The sequence below is a fragment of the Tursiops truncatus genome, chromosome 12 (assembly GCF_011762595.2).
Source record: "Tursiops truncatus isolate mTurTru1 chromosome 12, mTurTru1.mat.Y, whole genome shotgun sequence".
Lineage (NCBI taxonomy): Eukaryota > Metazoa > Chordata > Mammalia > Artiodactyla > Delphinidae > Tursiops > Tursiops truncatus.
The window spans coordinates 52,753,353-52,771,252 of NC_047045.1; the positions used below are offsets into that span (position 1 = coordinate 52,753,353).

General features: G+C 38.5%; 1 protein-coding gene across 2 annotated transcripts in view; it reads left to right on the forward strand.

The window, feature by feature from the left end:
* Positions 1–16,294, forward strand: part of NKAIN2 (sodium/potassium transporting ATPase interacting 2) — a 521,682-nt gene extending 505,388 nt beyond the window's left edge. The window contains exons 5-6 of one of the 2 annotated variants that reach the window (XM_019951453.3): positions 9,508–9,589; positions 13,768–16,294. In XM_019951453.3, the coding sequence (XP_019807012.2) occupies positions 9,508–9,589; positions 13,768–13,777 (92 nt within the window). In that variant the 3' untranslated portion in view covers positions 13,778–16,294. Of the gene's footprint in view, positions 1–9,507; positions 9,594–13,767 lie in introns of those variants that run through there. The other variant, XM_073789558.1, reaches the window with a different exon arrangement.
* The last annotated feature ends 1,606 nt before the right edge of the window (positions 16,295–17,900 follow it).

A 17,900-nucleotide genomic window follows, 5' to 3' on the forward strand; every position in this document is an offset into this window, starting at 1 on the left:
ATTGTCATGTCTCATGTCTCAGGTTCCAATATACCCTATTCAGCAGTTCATCTCCCTGGAAACTTGCTTAGTAAAATCAATGCATAATAGTAGTAACAGCCAGAGGGGAAACAACTCCTTTGCACTAAATTTTCCCATTCATGACGCCTTTGCAGATTTGTTCATTTTAAATGTTTTATTGCTATTATCAGTATGTAAACCAATCCCACAAATATGGAATTGTGCAGATCATAGCTCTGTGAACAATATTAGCAATCACCTGCTTTAATCCCCTAATTTTATAGCTGAGGAAAGGAACACTGAAATTGTTTTGCCCTGAGTCAATCATTTAGAGTCAGTGCTGGGAGCAGAAGTTGTCTCCCGATTCTAGGTATACTTTACACATCACTTCACTGTGAGACTCGACGTAGATTCTTCCAACACATGTTTGCTGAGTAGCCACTGCACATGGTAGGCTGTGTATTAGTCACTAGGCACGAGGCAGACACTGTCTTTGCCCTCCTGATACTTACAGCCCAGCACACAGTTCACAGGAGGAACTACGCCAAAGCGTGATGAGCGTTCAGACAAGGAGAGTGGGGGTAGGGGGACATAGCCCAGGGGTGCCTCATCCAGTTAAGAAAACTAGGAAATTCTTCCCTGAGGAAATGACATTTCCACCGAAACCTAAAGGACAAATCAGGGGGATATGCAGAATTTAACAAAAATAGGTGTCTTTTTTAAAAAGGGTAACTTTTTCCACCCGTATTGACCAAATGGACACCATAATTCACACAGGAATCATCTTAAGTGTTTTTAATGAACCCCATACAGCAAATCTAGTTTCACCTTTCTCACATGGCTGGAAAAATATTAGAGTAACCACGGGACATCCTCATACCTGAAACTGCTATTGTTGTTCTATAAAGATGAGTAATTTAGGTTTAGTCCTCCTTTCTGGAGGCTGCAAAATAATGCGAAGATTGTGTTAGTAAAAATTACAAGGGGATTTTAGCATGCACGCTTTATTTTTCATTTTCCTAAATATGTATGCATTGATGTGCCCACATCCTAATTAAAACCACTGCATTTAAGTGGGCTGTGCCTTCTAATATATATATATATATATCTCCTGGATGTCAGCTGAGAAGACATACCCAATCATGTCTAACTAGCTTGCCTACAGCCTGTAATAACTGCTCTTTCCAATTTCGACGGCAAGGCATGTCACATAATGGAAAGCCATTCTAATAGGGGAGAACAAAACAGAGACTGGTAAATCTAATCCACCCAAATGGCGTGGCACAAAGTGAGGCCAGGCACCTTTAAGATAAAGTTTACTTAGCCATTTCATCATATTCTGCACATGATTCCACAGTTATTGAAAGTAACAAAGATATCTGAATACATAATTTTCTAACTGTAGCTTTACAATTTCTTGATCTTCTCAGCTCTTACCATCTTTGTCACCACTCACTTCAGCTACCTCCTTAGTTCCCTTCACCAAGGAAGCTAATTTTTATCACCTTCATTATGGAGGAAGAAGGCTTCTCTAAAAATCACCAGTTCTAAAATTCTCTGCCTGACTATAAACTCCTATCTTTACTCCCTCCTTGTTCTCCTGCTTCCCTCCTGGAGGGATTTCTCTTCACCTTTATTTAGGAGCTTCCCTCCACTGGAATCTCTGTTTCTCTTTCTGCTCACCATCTGTCTCCTGAATCCACAGGAGCGGTGATGCTCTTACAGGCACACCTAGTTTCCTTCCTTGCTTTCTCTTCCACGGTCCTTGGATTTTCCACGTCCCTGCCTGACGAGGCTCAGGTGCAGCTTCTCCACTCCTAACCCTGGGCTGCTATACGTGGCTGGAGAGAGTCCCTAAACCCAGCTGGATGTTCTCTCCTGCTCAACAGGGCTCTCACTCCTCTCCCATGGCCAGTGTGCCACAGTCACCACAGGATGTGCTCCAAACCTTTCCAAGTTCCTGAAGTCTAGTACCCAAACCTGAGAAAATCAAAGCTACCAAACTTCTTCCATTTTTCCCTCAGAACCTCAAAAATTCTATACTAGCAATTATCTTTCTGTCTTTCAGAAACCCTCTCCCAATCTGAGAGGAACCATTAAGCTTTTCCTCTCCAAAGCAATCCTTCCACCAAGCCTTGGCTTCATCCCCTCTGCCTGGTTCAGGAGATGAGCTCTTGGTGTCTTCATTCTCGCCCACTCCACTGTAAAGTTCCTCTTCCCTACATATGGGTCGAAGTCTCATAGACTACAAACCAGGCTGGGCCTAGCCTCTCCCCATCCTTTTGGATAATATATAAGGTGATTTCCAAAACTATTTGAAATATGGAAACTCAGTTCTATGTAGTTTTTTTAAATATATCTTCCCCTTTTTTCCCACAATATGTCACATATGTCACATTCCTACTGCTTGCCAGACCACAATTAACGAACCACGTGGGCATTAAGGGTTTCCATAAACCTACCTCAGCTTCTGCTGATGATTTCCACACTCATGTCATTCCATACAAAATTCCAGTAAATTCTAACACAAAGTCCTCTTCTTTGACCCTTACCTCCACCTACTTCCCAGGCCTGAAAAATTCTCATCCTTTCAGTAAAGAACCTAAATATATATTTTAAAGCATAATTTGAACCATTCTTTTGGTATAAATCCCTTGCTAAAAGAGATGAGATCCCAAATCTACCTGTAGTGCATCCATAAAATACATGCATCTAAGTATTAAACACATATAACCCTGTGAAGTTGGAACTGTTTTATTATCTCCACTTCACAAAGGAAGAAAGTCAGAGCAACTGTGACCTGCTTGTGGATATGATGCTGGTCAGAAGGGAAGGCACACCTGAGCCCAGGTCTTCCAACTACCAAGCCCTCAATCATTACACTACTTCATACTTTCCCTGTGATATAGCCAGTGATGGCATTAGATTATTAGAATAAGATTCAATAGCAAGATCCTGGTCTCAGCAGAAGACCAGCATGTGTTTCTTCAAATCTCACCTAAGGTACTGGCCACACTGAGAATTAGCAAAAATAGGCAAGAGTGAAAAGACAAACCAGTTTATCAAGTGGAAATTTATATTTCATTTTTATTTTTAGAACCAACAGTTTAAAGTGGTTACTCAAATGATCTCTAACTAAAGAAATATTTCATTTTTATACCATTGTGGTGATCACATTCCACTTTCAGTTTTTAGTATATGTAAATGTGTTACCACGTTTAAAATACTGAAGATCTGGTTCTGATACAACTAAGAGAGAAACATGGAAAATAGAATCCTAAGACCCTGAGAAAATGTTATTTTCTGAACAAGGTTAGGAACTGAAGCATCTGCCATGATTTAACTAATAAGTCTCATGTCATTCAATGCATGTTTCGCCTGCCAGAAGCTCTCTGTAGCATCACACTTCAGTGACCTTTCAGGCAATAACAGACTAAAGTACCCCTACAAAGGGATGTGTTTTCCTAATCAGAAAAAAAAATAGCTCTGAGTCCACTCAGAGATACAAGTCCAGACTGAGCACATCAAGCTCACACAGGAAGCTGAACTGCTGCCACCAAGTAAGTCTGTGTGGGAGGAAGGCGGGGCTTTTGAATTTGGGCTACAGTAGGTTATGCTCTGAATTCCTTTTGTGCAACTGGAGATAAGTACCCTTGAAATAGAGACCTGCAGAGACAATGGATTTACACTCTGTTTTCATAGGCCCACACAAATTTTTTAATGTCCTTCAATGAGTTCTTCCAAATATTTAGGCTTAGCTTTCTGTGAACTGCCTGTTAAAATTTCCCCCCATAGCCTTTTCCAGCTCTGTCTCCAAAAGAGAGTGTGTTGCCTAGTGGCTTTGTCATTAATAACCAAGGTACAATATTATATTACAATACCTCCCTGCCAACATGTATTTAGAAAAGCAGTTCTAAGTTTGCTGAACTCAGTGTTCATGATTAAAAGGTTTAAATAAAAGGGAAGCTCACAACAGGGAACATATTTGAGTGAGGAATATTTATTCAAAAAGCACTTTCCTCTTACTTGGTAATTTTGAAATCCCACTATTATTAACTTTATTAAATCATAGTTATTAAACTGACATGGCACTTTACTAATTTAAAATCATTGGGCATCTCTGTGCCTCTGTTGGTAAGTAGACAAAAACACACCCATATTGCAGATAGGAAAACTAAGCCAAAGAGAAAACGCTGTAACATCTGAAAAGAAAATAACATTCCTGAGTTGTTTTCAGATGACCAAAAGCAAATCACTACAATGAGGCAAGGATTAAACAAGTACAAATTTTATTTTATTTTGCCACCTACCCAGTCATGTACCTCTGTTTAGGATGCTATGAACTGGCCAGAAAGAAAGCAATGTTTTCCCTAGCAGTTATCAACATTTGCAACATAGCATTCATCAGTGGATTGCCCTCTCAGCCCAGTCATTCTGATGCTAAAGCATGTCCTAGCCTCTTTCCTTCTACTCCCCTAGATCAAAGAGACTAGGGCGGTGCCTTCTTCCCATTGGTGTCCAAAAGATTTCTTTTATCTCACAGGACCCAAGCAATCACTGACATTCTAGATCTTCTATAAAAGGTCCTCTCTTTATTACCATTCAAGACCTTACGAAGGAAAGGGTAAATGCACTCAGTAAAATTTCACTTAGAAATTTTACCAGCATCTTCCATGCTTAAATCAATTGTCTTTAAAAAAACAACAACAACAACAACAACAGCCTAAAGAGTTTATTCAGTAAATATGGCTTCCATGAGCCAGACACTGCTCTGGGTCCTGGGGCTACTGTAGTAAATAGTAAATCTCATGCAGCTTAAATTATAGTGATAGGATCAACAACAGAAAGCAGAGTCACAATATGTCAGGTGGAGATAGTTTTCAATAAAGCACAATAAAGCTGAATGAGTAAAAAGAAATTAACCTCTAAAATCCCAGCAAGTCCCTAAGCTGCCTTGCACCAATTACAGTTACATTTCCCTTTTCCCAAGTGTTTCCTGGTCCTTGGTGCTTGTACGTGCCACATATAACTTACATACTACATTTCCTAATGAAGCCAAACACCAACTCCCTCCTCTCATTCTTTTTGTTCCATTAAAGGCTGCAACATCCTCCTAGACAACAAATTTGAGCTAGGAGCCAAACATCTAGATGCCATCACAATTACTTGGAGAAGTACCTGCTAGCTGTTTCATGACTCCTATTGCTTAGGAAAGTTTTACAATATTCAGTAGCCTCTTTAGAGCCTAAATGAATGTAATTATATAAAAGAAACAGAAAACAGACCAAAGTGGTATTGAGGGTATTCTAAAAATGTAAGCTAACCCCAGTAATTCAATTTTAAGAGAGAAAAACATAATTTTGTCTACTATGCTCTCCACCCACATGGCACCCCAAAGAGTTCCAAATTATGGGTGAAACACCATTCTGTAAAAGATACAGAGAACCATGTCTACCTACACTGACCACCACACTCTTAACTCTAGTGGTCAGTTGGATCCAGCTTATTAATATTCCTCTCCTTCAGGTCTTTAGGAAGACATCCAAACAATTACTGAGAATGAGTACATGTGGAAACTGACCTTACATAAATTCTTTGGCTGTGAACACAGACAGGTATATAAAATACACTACAGAAAATATATCCTTTGATTCTGATTTAAATTTGAATGCCCCCTCACAAGTGAGATGGTAAAAATGCATCCTGGTTACATTCAGATCCTCTTCTTTTCTCATCTTGGTTCTGAGTCATCTGCTGTTGCATCCTTTTCCATGACCCCAGATGACCTGAATGATCAGAACAATCGCAATCCTTCTGTCAAAGCTTTAGCACTATCCTCTCCAGTTGGGTAGTTGTAAATTGGCTCTACCATCCCACACATCAGATAGATGGCTAATAAGAGCAAGACCCAGACAACTCAACCTCCATTCGCAACAGTACTCAGACACACCTCATTTCCCTTCTGGCCTTTTCTCATGTCTCCAGAAGGTCTACACTGCTCCTGACTCAAGCTTTGTTTCCCAGTTTTGGTCCCAATTCTATCCTTTGGACTTGAAGATTCATCTTGGTTTCTTCCAGTTATCCCTTGGCTCACTGCACAGTCTCTGACTTATAAATTACCATCTGTTTTTTTCTGCCATCCATCTCACACCTCTGGACTCAAGCTAAGGAAATATTTCAAAACATCAATAAAAACACTAATAAGCCTGAGATTGACTTGGATTTCGGTTTCAGTGGAGGAGACCTTACTGTTTACATCTGCCCACTCTCTTCTCCAGCACCAGGGTGGGGCCATCTTACTAACAGGGAACCTCAGAACAAGGAAACTTTAATGCTTGAATGCCTCTCAGAAAACTAGTCCTTAAGTCTTAATGTTGATAAGAGTGAACCCAGGGCTTCCCTGGTGGCGCAGTGGTTGAGAGACCGCCTGCCGATGCAGGGGACACAGGTTCGTGCCCCAGTCCGGAAGGATCCCACGTGCCGCGGAGTGGCTGGGCCTGTGGGCCATGGCCGCTGAGCCTGCGCGTCCGGAGCCTATGCTCTGCAACGGGAGAGGCCACAGCAGTGAGAGGCCCACGTACCAAAAAAAAAGAGTGAACCCAAATGAACAGGAATTTAGGCACTATCTGCAATGAATCCCCAATCGTAGAAAATAATTTCTCAAAATACAAACTTTAAATATAGTTGCCATTCAATTATTGTACAGCTCTTCTGGTACCATTTATATTAGCTAATGTGCAAACGTGGGCAATTCAGAAAACAAAAGAGGTTTGCTCTCTTTTAATTCATCTTCTATAAAATATTTGATATAGTTCTACAGTTGTTCCAAATTAAAACACTTTCTTTCTCCTAAACTGCATGGTTTAGAAGAATTATAAAGAAAATCCTGAATTTTTAAGGGCTTTTAATTTTCTTCTTCCACACCGCATGTCTCACCCAGGGCTCTACATTCCTTATTTTATCCTCACACTAATAGTATTAAGTATTATAATTCTCATGTAAGAGAAGTTAAGTGATTTGTCTAAGGTCACACAGCTGGCAAGTGGTCAAAGCAGTATTTGAACCCTGATCCTTCTAACATCAGGATCTCTGTCCTTTTCATTACACTGTAGTCCTCCTTATCTGTAGTTTCACTTTCCATGGTTTCAATTACCTGCCGTCAACTGCAGTCTGAAAAGACTAAACGGAATAAACAATTCATAAGTTTTAAATCGTGAGCCATTCTGAGTAGTGGTGATGAAATCTCACACCATCCTGCTCTGTCCCTCCAGTAACATAAATCATCCCTTTGTCCAGCATATTCATGCTGTGTATGCTACCCATCCGTTAGTATAGGAAAAAAAATAGTATTGTGTATATATAGGGTTCAGTACTATTCATGGTTCAAGCATCCACTAAGGGTCTTGGACTGTATCCCCGCAGATAAGGGGGACTGCTGTACTATTCCACTTCTGACCAGAAGAGAAATTCTGCCTCAATAAAAGGGTTTTCATGATAAAAAGAGATATTAAATCATAAGAAGACACGGAGGCACCTTGAAAGCATATTAATAAGTGAAAGAAGCCAATCAGAAAAGGCTAGATACTATAGGAGTCCAACTCTATGACATTCTGGAAAAGGCAAAACTATGGAGACAGTAAAAAGATCAGTGGTTGCTAGAGATTAGGGGAGAGGGAAGGATAAAAAGGCAGAACACAGGACTTTTAGGGCAGTGAAACTATTCTATATGATACTAACATCGTGGATACATGTCATTACATCACTTCACCAGAAGTGAACCATAATACAAACTCTGGACTTTAGGTGGTAACAATATGTCAGTATGGGTTTATCAGCCATAACAAATGCACCACTCTGGTTGGGATGTTGACAGTAGGGGAGGTTGTGCTCGTGCTGGGCGGGGTGGGGGCAGGAGGGAGTATATAGCAACTCTTGGTATTTTCTTCTCAATTTTGCTGTGAACCTAAAACTGCTCTAAAAAATAAAATCTATTTTAAAAAAATGAAAAGATTTCCCCACTAAACAGACATCATGGACTTTATGTTACTTGCTCCAATTTCTACCTGTAACACTTAGGATATTAAAAAGAACAAAAACTAGTCAAAGCTAAGCCAATAGAAAAAGATATTAGAAAAAGTAAAGATATCCTCTAGCACCCTAATTCAGTTTCTAGTTTCCTCTCTTTCTTCTTCCAGTCATCTATCTTGTCAGCTTTTTGTTGTTTTGCCTCTTTTTGCCCCACCACATGACCTCCACATCCAGGAATGGGAAAGAAAAAACAAAACCAAAACATTTTCACAGCACTCTTAGTATTTACTGTCCCAGTTACTACCCCTTCCAAAATGTAGTGGTATAAAACAACCATTATTATGCTCATGGATCTGTGGGTTAAAAATCCAGACAGGGCACAGTGAGGATAGCTTGTTTCTGACCCCGGATGTCAGGGCCCTCAGCTGGGAGACTCCAAGATTGGGTTGACTCAACAGCTTGGGGCTGGAATCATTTGGAGGCAATTTTTCTCACATGTCTGGGTGTTGATGGTGACTATCAGCTGGGACCTTAGCTAGCCTGTCAGCCAAAATCATATCCGAGGGTCCTCCATTGATCTCTCCAGGTGCGCTAGTTTGGGATTCCTAGTTTGGGCATGATGGCTGTGTTCCAAAAGAGAGCATCCCTAAAGAGCAAAGTGCATGACATTTTTTTGATCTAGCCTTGGAAGTCACAAAATGTCACTTCTACCATACTCTATTGGTCAAAGTGGCCACAAAGTTCTACCCAGGTTCAAGAGGAAGGGACAAAGACCCAAACCTCAGGATGGGGTGAGTGTCAAGGTCACACTGCAGGCAGATATGGAATAGGAGATATTGTTGCAGCTATTTTGGATAATATAATCTACCACAGTAACTCTTGTTACATCTCATTGTACCTTAAATACCTAGGTATGTATTGCATTTGAATGTTTGGTTAGAGTTTGCTGCACATCTTTATTTCTGATTGTCTATTTGAGATTATGAACCACATAATGGCAGAGACAGCCATTTTGAGCTAATTTACATGACCTCCACCATTGCACCTTGTACTTGACAATCATAGGATATAACACTATTACTAGTGCCGCAATTGCTGATAGGTACATGCACTTGAGCGATCATTATTTTTTACATTTGTAATGTGTTGCAGAAAATCTCCATGCTAACCAAAAAGACGTATAGCATCTTAATTGTGCAAGTGAATTTTATTGCTCCAATTAGGTCTTGGTTGCTTCAAAGGAGTATATAAATTTCTTCTTCCAAGTGAATAGATTCTTGTAAAGCAATAATTGAATCTCACAGTTGAGGGTGGAAAAAAATCACTGCCTTGAAGGAACTATCTTTTTTCCTCCACTATTAGCTAGTTCTGGTTTAATAGATTATTAAAAGGTTTATATTAGTAATCTGTGTGAGACCTTGATCATGAACGTTTATCTCTTCTGAAAAGTTAACTAATTAAGGCGATTGTCCCTTTCAGTTGATTTCATAGGTGGCTTTGACTCTTATGGCTATCAGGGGCCTCAGAAGACATCTCATTTACAGCTACAGCCTATGTACATGTAAGTACTTTAATTTGGAGGTATTCTTCTGGGATACTAAAAGATGATTAAGAAAATGTTATTGTGGCACAAAATAGATGGCATGCAGCTTTCCTTCAGTCATTTACTTTCAGTATTTTCTCTTCTATTAATATTGTTCTGACTGAGATAATTCTAATAAATTTTTTAAATTATGAATAAAATTTAACTTATCAGGAAAGCTATCTCTAAAGTTACTTTTAAAAGTAGTCTTACGTAAGTATCAACTACATGGCTAAAAATCCAATATAATATACAACTTCTTTGAATTACCCAAAATTTGTGTATTTTGAAAATGATATAACATTGTAGGTAGTTATATGTAACTATATATAAGCCATATATCCTGGTTTTCCCAGTATAGTCTTAGTTTACATGGGTTGTCCTGATATAATTATTACCAGCACACCCTATTAGTCTTAAAAGTGTTCTCATTTGGATGATAAATGATAGGTTATCACCTTAATTATGTGTAGTGTTAGAAAATAATAATACTCTTTCATTTTTCTGGTGTGAAAAGTGAAAATGAAACCAGAATATTAACACTGAAACTTATCAGACCCTTAACTCTAGCACTCAAGAGAGCAGACATACAATCAGAGCCTGATTTTTATATCTGTGTTTAGGCAAATTCCCTTGGATAACAACTGATAACAAATTCTATATATCAGCATCAAGTGATATGCTGAATTGCAAGCGAAGATCAAAATAGAAAGTAAGATTCCAATTCATTTCGAAATGTGAGCTTCTCTCTTTGAAGATATGTGTTTGTCGTCGTTGTCCTCCACCATTGAATCATTTTACCTTTTAATATTGTTAGTGTGTAGGATAATAAATACATTTTTTGGATTATTTCTCCTCCAGAGAGATTAAAGTAATCCTTATACATCCCCTTTTAAGCTTTTCTTTACAAAGGGAATGATCTATGCATCATGCCTGCATTTTGTGTGTGTGTCTCTTGTAGTTTCCCAAAAGCATTTGGTAACACCACTCATAAAAAAACTATCGAATTCAGAAATCAGCCAATACTGTATGTCATTCAAAGCATCCCTCTGTAAACAGGACATCACACATCCCCTCTTTTACATTCCCAAAACCACTGCCCTAATTCAGGCAATCATTAACTGAAGTTTTCCAGTCTCTTTCTTATTTTAGAACTCCTATCCCACCTTCCATGTGACTGCCAAATTAATCTTCTTAAAGTACCACTCTGATTATGTTAGGCCCCTGCCTAAAACCTATCAATGACTCCTTATTGCCTACTGAACAAAGTTGAAACTCCTTATCAGACTTTGCAAATCTACGCTGATCTGGCCCCAGTGTTCTATTGAAATATTATCTCTCCTCTTCAACCTTTAATAGTCTCAACCATATGCAGACAATGCTGGGAGACCCCAGGAAAATGTAATGATAAATAAGAGCTGGCCTCTGCTTCCTGAAGCTTATCATCTATTGAGGGCACACATAGTCTGATATCTCCCCTTATCCTTTTTCTTTCTTTTTTTTTTTTTTTTACAGTCAAACTAAAACTCTTACCATCTGCAAATATGACATGTATTTTTCCAATTGTCCATGCTGTTCTCTTGACACCAAATGTTGTTTGTTTTCCCCCAAATTCCACTCTTTCAAATCCCACTCTCCTTCAAATTGTATCTTAAAATATACTTCCTCTATGAAACATTTCTTAATCTTTTTCCTTTGATATCTTTTTGTTTTGCCCCATACTATAGTTGTCTCTCTATTTATACCATAACATTCCTATCCTCCCAGAAAGATTTGATAGCTTAAGCAAAAAATAAAATGATAAATCCTTTACATTCTTTACCATTCTTCTCAATATTGTAACATAGCCTTGTGTAAAGTGTCCTATTAAAAAATAAAGTCAAAGCAGTAAGGAGCAGTGGTAAGGAGTAGTGGTTAAGACGAGCTACTGAAGCCAGACTGCATGAGATAAAATTCTTTATGACCTTGGACCTATAACTTTATTTGAATAACTTTATTCTCACCAAGCCTAAGTTTCCTCACCTGCAAAATAGAGACAATAGCATATGCACTTCATATAGTTGTTCTGAATTTCCATAAAACAATGTTTGTAGAGCATGTACAACATAGGACATGTCACATACTACATGTTTAATAAACATAATTTATTAGATGTAGTAATAATGCTTATGTTAACCAATATTACTCATGAAAAGATTTTATCAACTCAGAAATCACCATACACTGTATTTCATTCCCAAAAGGTTTCCTCTGTAAACAATATATCACATATGTCAGCCCAAGTAACATGTAACAATATGTTTGTGCTCAAGAGTAGACCAGAACATCTACAAGTCCTGCAATTTCTTGCTTCTGACAATATCACACAACATTCTTATCATATAATATTACATTGTGTTGGTCAATATGAATGATCAATAAATATGATCAAAATATAATAAATTAGATGTAACCACTCTGTAAGGATCAGCTCTGATAATAACACGAGAATGCCGATTATATATAATCAAGACTATAGTTTCAAACCAGGCATTCATAATTCCAATGTTGTCTTTAAATAGAGGACTCTTCAAATTTAATGTCTGGAACAAAATTCCTTGAAGACAAAACTTCTCGTGATTTTATTAAGTACTTTAAATGCTGAACCAAAAGTAATAAAAATATTATTTTCCTCCTCACTGCCTAAGAATAGTAAAATTATATAAGATCTTTCAAGTCTCACTGCTCATGAAATAAGTTAAATGTTTAATAAATCACCAGTCAAAATACTACTACCATACCTTCTACAAAGAATCCTCTAGCAGACCTCAAGTACTAGAACACTAAGATTTTATTTTACAGGTGAGGAAACTAGATGAAAGAAAAGAAACACAAAGGTCACACAACTTGTTCCTTACACAGCCCCAATTATCAACTGGTTTTCCTGACTGCTTAGTTTTTTCCAAATTCTTATGTGGACTGTTGAGTTTGCTCTGACATTTCATTCCCTGATTTTAAATTTACTTATCTTTACTTCCTCACACTAACTTAGCTGCCATAGTTCCATACATGCCTGCACCCTCCCCTTTTCCTGCGTTTCCTTTATTCCCTTTTGATTTCACATTATATGTGGTGTTGAATGAAGCACTTTTTCAACTGTGTAGCCCTCAAATACAATCACTGGAGAGTCACTGCCTATTAAAATCCCATGAAAAACCAAAAATGATTCAAGCATAAACTTCATCCCCTGCTGGGAGGCAGAGACCTGAGCATCTCCTGTATCTTTGTCCTGTGGGGTAGACCTTCTCCTGTCAACCTGCCATAAATAAGTCTCATAAAATAAGAGTAATTTAACATCATGGGCCAGTTCAAGCACCCCAATGATATTATATAGCAACTGGAAATAAAAGCCATTCCTTAGAAGGAAAACAGATGCTTAAAAGCAATGCGCAGTTTTAGCTGTGGGGTTTCCATTATACCCAGCAAATCTTCTGTGGCTCAGAGCCTGGACAAGGCTTTGAAAACACTGTCCTAACTGACCTCCATTCACAGTTTGTTTCAGTTCCTGTAGTCAATGAATAGACAGTCCTCTTTTTTTAAAGTTAACTTGGGTGAATGTTCTTGGCCTGTAATTATTCAGATTATCTATAATCCATCTAAAAGGGAAAAGTTTTCATTAATTTTTCTCTTACAGTTTGGAGAATTCTTTGAAACAAATAATGGCTATGAAGTTGCTGCGCAAAAACATTCCCACTCCCACAGGTTGATTTTCTAACAAAGTAACTGCTTTGACTACCACTGACCTAAGTGCCGAAGCAGGTTGAGATCTGTTTGGGCTCCCTGCAGTATAAATGCGAAAATACTCCATGCTATATCAGACCACATTTGAAAACATTGCATTCTTTTTGGCGGCCTAATTGTACAGCAATACATATTCATTTGCCCCCAGAAAATGGATTTTAAATTACCATAAATGGCCTCTCTATCCAAAAGGTTGCACTGCGGAAAAAGTTGAGGAGAGGAAAATTGTCTATTTAAAGCACAATTTGGGCTTTGGATCTCTTTTATTTTTTTTTTTTTTTTTTTTTTTTTTTGGTTTACTCTTGTGCTTGGAGAGGTGAGAAAAGGTGCTGGGCTCTCACCCTTGATTAAAAACATCTTTTTTCTCTCTCTCTCAGGTCGAAATAATACAAATGGCTTCAGTATATCAGCTCCTGGACCGTTCAAAGAACTTGTTTCGCAGTGGCCTCCTGCATTTTTTGAAGAGCAAGAAGCAACTAAGTTTAAATATATATACATACTAACAAAACATAAAGCCTCCATGTACACTGGGACCACACACACACACACACACGGGCACACATGGGCACACAACCAATTCTACTTGGCCTCCTCTTTCTAACTGAAACAGACAGATATGCAGGATACGCCCATCGTGGATTTCCTGAAAGCAGGCTGCTTTCTCCCAGGCCTTTGGAAAGTTCATAAGGAGACGTGCTGGTGCCCTCTGCTGGCCGTCACTAACTGCTCTGCAGCCCAGCCAGTCAGCCTCTGCCAGCTGCGAAGTCATCCAGGGCACATTAGCTAGAGAGCCCTGTCTTCTGCACTCCGTATGTCTTGATAGCACCACAGCTATGTAGGCAATGTAATTGCAAAAAACAAACAAACGAAACACGGCATGATGACCCTGTAACTGAAGTCTGAAATGGCAGGTTGTTTGCCCTAAAGGCTGTACCGTACATACTTGCCTTAACCCACCTAAGTTGTGCGCCTGAGAATCTCAGTGCAGACACCCCCAAGTCACTTCCTTTAGGCTAACACACTGCTATTAATTCCGAATGAGTTCAAGTCTGTGTGTGTCATGTCAAGAAACAAGACTGCATAGCTCAGCAACTGCAGTGTGTCTGTGTACAAAAACTGCCAGCTGTCAGCAAAGTGCTTTTACCATTGAGCCTCCATGGTGGCCAGAAAAAGACAAGTAATAATAACAAAGTAATAATCGTCATCTTTATAATTCCTCAATAAGGTCTTCTGAGGGGGTTGGGTGGGACAAAGAGAAACGTATCGATCTACTAAACTCATTAATCTACTGGAAGCAGAGAACAGAAATGGCTTAACTCACTGATTTTATTTATTGCACTCTAGGTGCTTTTATAAGTATCTACCAATGTCTTTTACTAACACAGAAACAGCTGTGGATTTCTATCAACAGAGGCCAACTGAATATGTATTAGCTATGTTTACTCTTTTATATCTAATTCAAATGGAAGCCCCTACGTAGGTGAACTTTTTTTCCTAACTTCAGCATACGAGATTATTTTTTGGGTGGGTGGGGGGAGCAATAGTTACCTTGGTGAAATATTTGAGATCTCTTTGTGGTATTTGGGGGATCTGTTGTGTGTTAGGGTGTATTTTAATCCTCCTGTATTATTGTGGCAGAAAAACTGTGCTGTTGACGTAGTTGGCAACAAGATGCCTTTGGAAACTTAATAGTAGGTCAATGTGTTTAAGGAATATTCTGAATTCCTAGGAAATTTTGTTCTATATATTCAAACATTATTTGGTTTTCATTAGTGAAAAACATAATTAGCTCAGGCTTGTCAGGAACTCAGATGAGTCATTTTTTTTGGATCCACCTGAGACACTAAAATCAACTTTTTTCTTTTTAGAACTAATACACCACCCTTAAATGCAGTGAAATTCAGACTTGAAAAATTATAAATTGGCATGGAGCAACTTTTTCTCCTTGTTTCTAAGAAGTTTCAGTTATTGGGTTAACCTACTTTGAACGCTAGCCCATCCAAATCTACATAAACCAGTCCCATTACTGTGTCTGCATGGATGTCTGTGATCTACACATATACGCATTTGAAAACAAAGGAACAACGGTTACAATTAGAATATAAACTACAGAAAAAAGTTCAAGCACTTGTGCTTGAATTTTCTCAGTGGTTTGTATATGTTTGTCCATATATACATGCATAAAATTATACAATCACAAACATGTCAGTGAAACCTCATACGATGATTTTATAGTGACATGCATGTTTAATGTATGAGAAAAACACTTACCAATGTATCATCCTTTGATTCTTAAAATATAAATACTATACATGCCAGAAATTATTCTAATGTGAGTATTAACGTGACTATTAAAAATGAGGTTTCACTGTACATTCATGCTGTGATGAGATTCCACCCTATAAGACATGTATATGGATAGAAATTTAAATGCACAGAGACTAAACCCTCATATTCCTGCTTTAAGTTGCAGCCAAGTTACCATCTAATCACTACTATCATCACCACCAAAATTTTTAAAAACAGTTGTTGACTACTAAAAAGGAATCAGTGGACAGGGAGCACAGTAGTGTGATTCTATCTGGAAAAACATCTAAGTTGTACAGCTGTATCCTCCTCAAAATCCGGTGAAGAATGCTATTTTTCTAGGCTGAGCTTTTGTTATAAACCTAATATTCAGAAGGCAAGAGTTACAATCCTGTGTCTTTTTTTTTTTTTGGCATTTGTTAATTCTGAATGTATTTTTAACAGAGTGATTTTTTTGACTTACTAGTGTAATTTGCATTTTAAAAATAAATGGAAAAACAATCAAGTTTCTGAGCCATCCCTGAAAGCCCTTGTTCCTTCTCAAAGTGTATTCAATTATGTCATTGACAGGGACACCCTATTCCATTGACGTGGAGGCAATGCTGATATTCTATACCATACAGGGATGTGTCAGCAGTAAAAAGGAATTGCCAGGCCTTGGCACCATTTTAGCTCAGTCATAGGTAACACATACTTTCATTATCTCTAAGGGTTCTTTTACAAGACTGCCTGGAATAGACCTGCTGTCATTTGGAGAACTTTTTTCCCTCCTCTATCTGGAATTTAGAGTTAGCATCCGGCTAATAGCTGGATTATATGGCATTATATTTAAAAACTTTGATTAACATAAGTAGGGTTTTTCATTTTTTGTATGTCAAATTAACATAAAATAATTTAAAATACTCATTTATTGCCCCTTTGATGATATAGACTTTTTTTTTTTTGCAGTACGCAGGCCTCTCACTGTTGTGGCCTCTCCCGTTGCGGAGCACAGGCTCCGGACGCACAGGCTCAGCGGCCATGGCTCACGGGCCCAGCCGCTTCCGCAGCATGTGGGATCTTCCTGGACCGGGGCACGAACCCATGTCCCCTGCATCAGTAGGCGGACTCTCAACCGCTGCGCCACCAGAGAAGCCCAACATAGACTTTTGATGACAATTATAGTGAGCATTTTGAAACAGGATAGGCAAGTTGAAAAGACTAACCCCCGGCACTTGTGGTAGTATAGCCACAATATCAGCTGAGGTTTACCATATGTACTCAAGGGATAGAGGGCTTGGTCTGCTCCAGGCTGCTGGGGTTATGTCCTTCCTCTCACAGCACACAGATGCACACCAGCCCCCAGAAGCCGAAATGCCAAAATTGACTGAAAATAAGGGAGGCTTTGAGGAAGCATTACAAGACGCTGAACATCAACTTGTAGTATTTCACTTCTAGGCCACATGGTGAGAGCCTTGTAAATGATCAAGCTTGTTTTCACTTATGTTCCCTGTGTGAAAAGTATGCTGATGCGGGTTCACTGAAGGAGCGAAGAATGACTGTCAGGATGTTGCTTCCCACTGTGAGGGCAAGTGCACACAAGACCTCAGTTGCATAAAAAGAGACAAAAGTTAATAGGTCAAACCTAAGAAAAGATCATATATTTACACGTGATGTAAAGAAAAGATTCCTTAGCCTGCAGTTCTCCACTAAATAAGATGTGCATTTGGTAAATAACAGGTGGTACCAAGATCTTCATCTGGTAGCTACTAAAAAACATAATCTCTGAAACAGTAAAGCAAATATCCAACATTCCACTGTACTATATAACAAGTGGACAATTTGAACTCAGAAATAAACATTTTAAATAGATCACATTGTAGAACAAACTTGAGATATAAACTCATTCATTATAGAAACAGTAAACTAAGGCCAACAGAGGTTAAGAGATTACACAAGATTGCCATTTATCCTGAAAATGCAAATACCTCACCATTCTACAACAAATTCTACTATGTGTACTCTGGTTAGAATAGAATACACTACACCCCAGACAACTGGGATTTGTCAAGTGGCTCTGCACTGTGTAAATCACAATGAACGCTGATAAGGAAGACTCTAAGACAGTGTAAGACCAGAAAATGCTTCTGAATTATTGTGTATTAAGTTTATTAAGTTCTGTATAGTTTCAATGTTAAATATGCATTTTTATGTTTGTCTACTG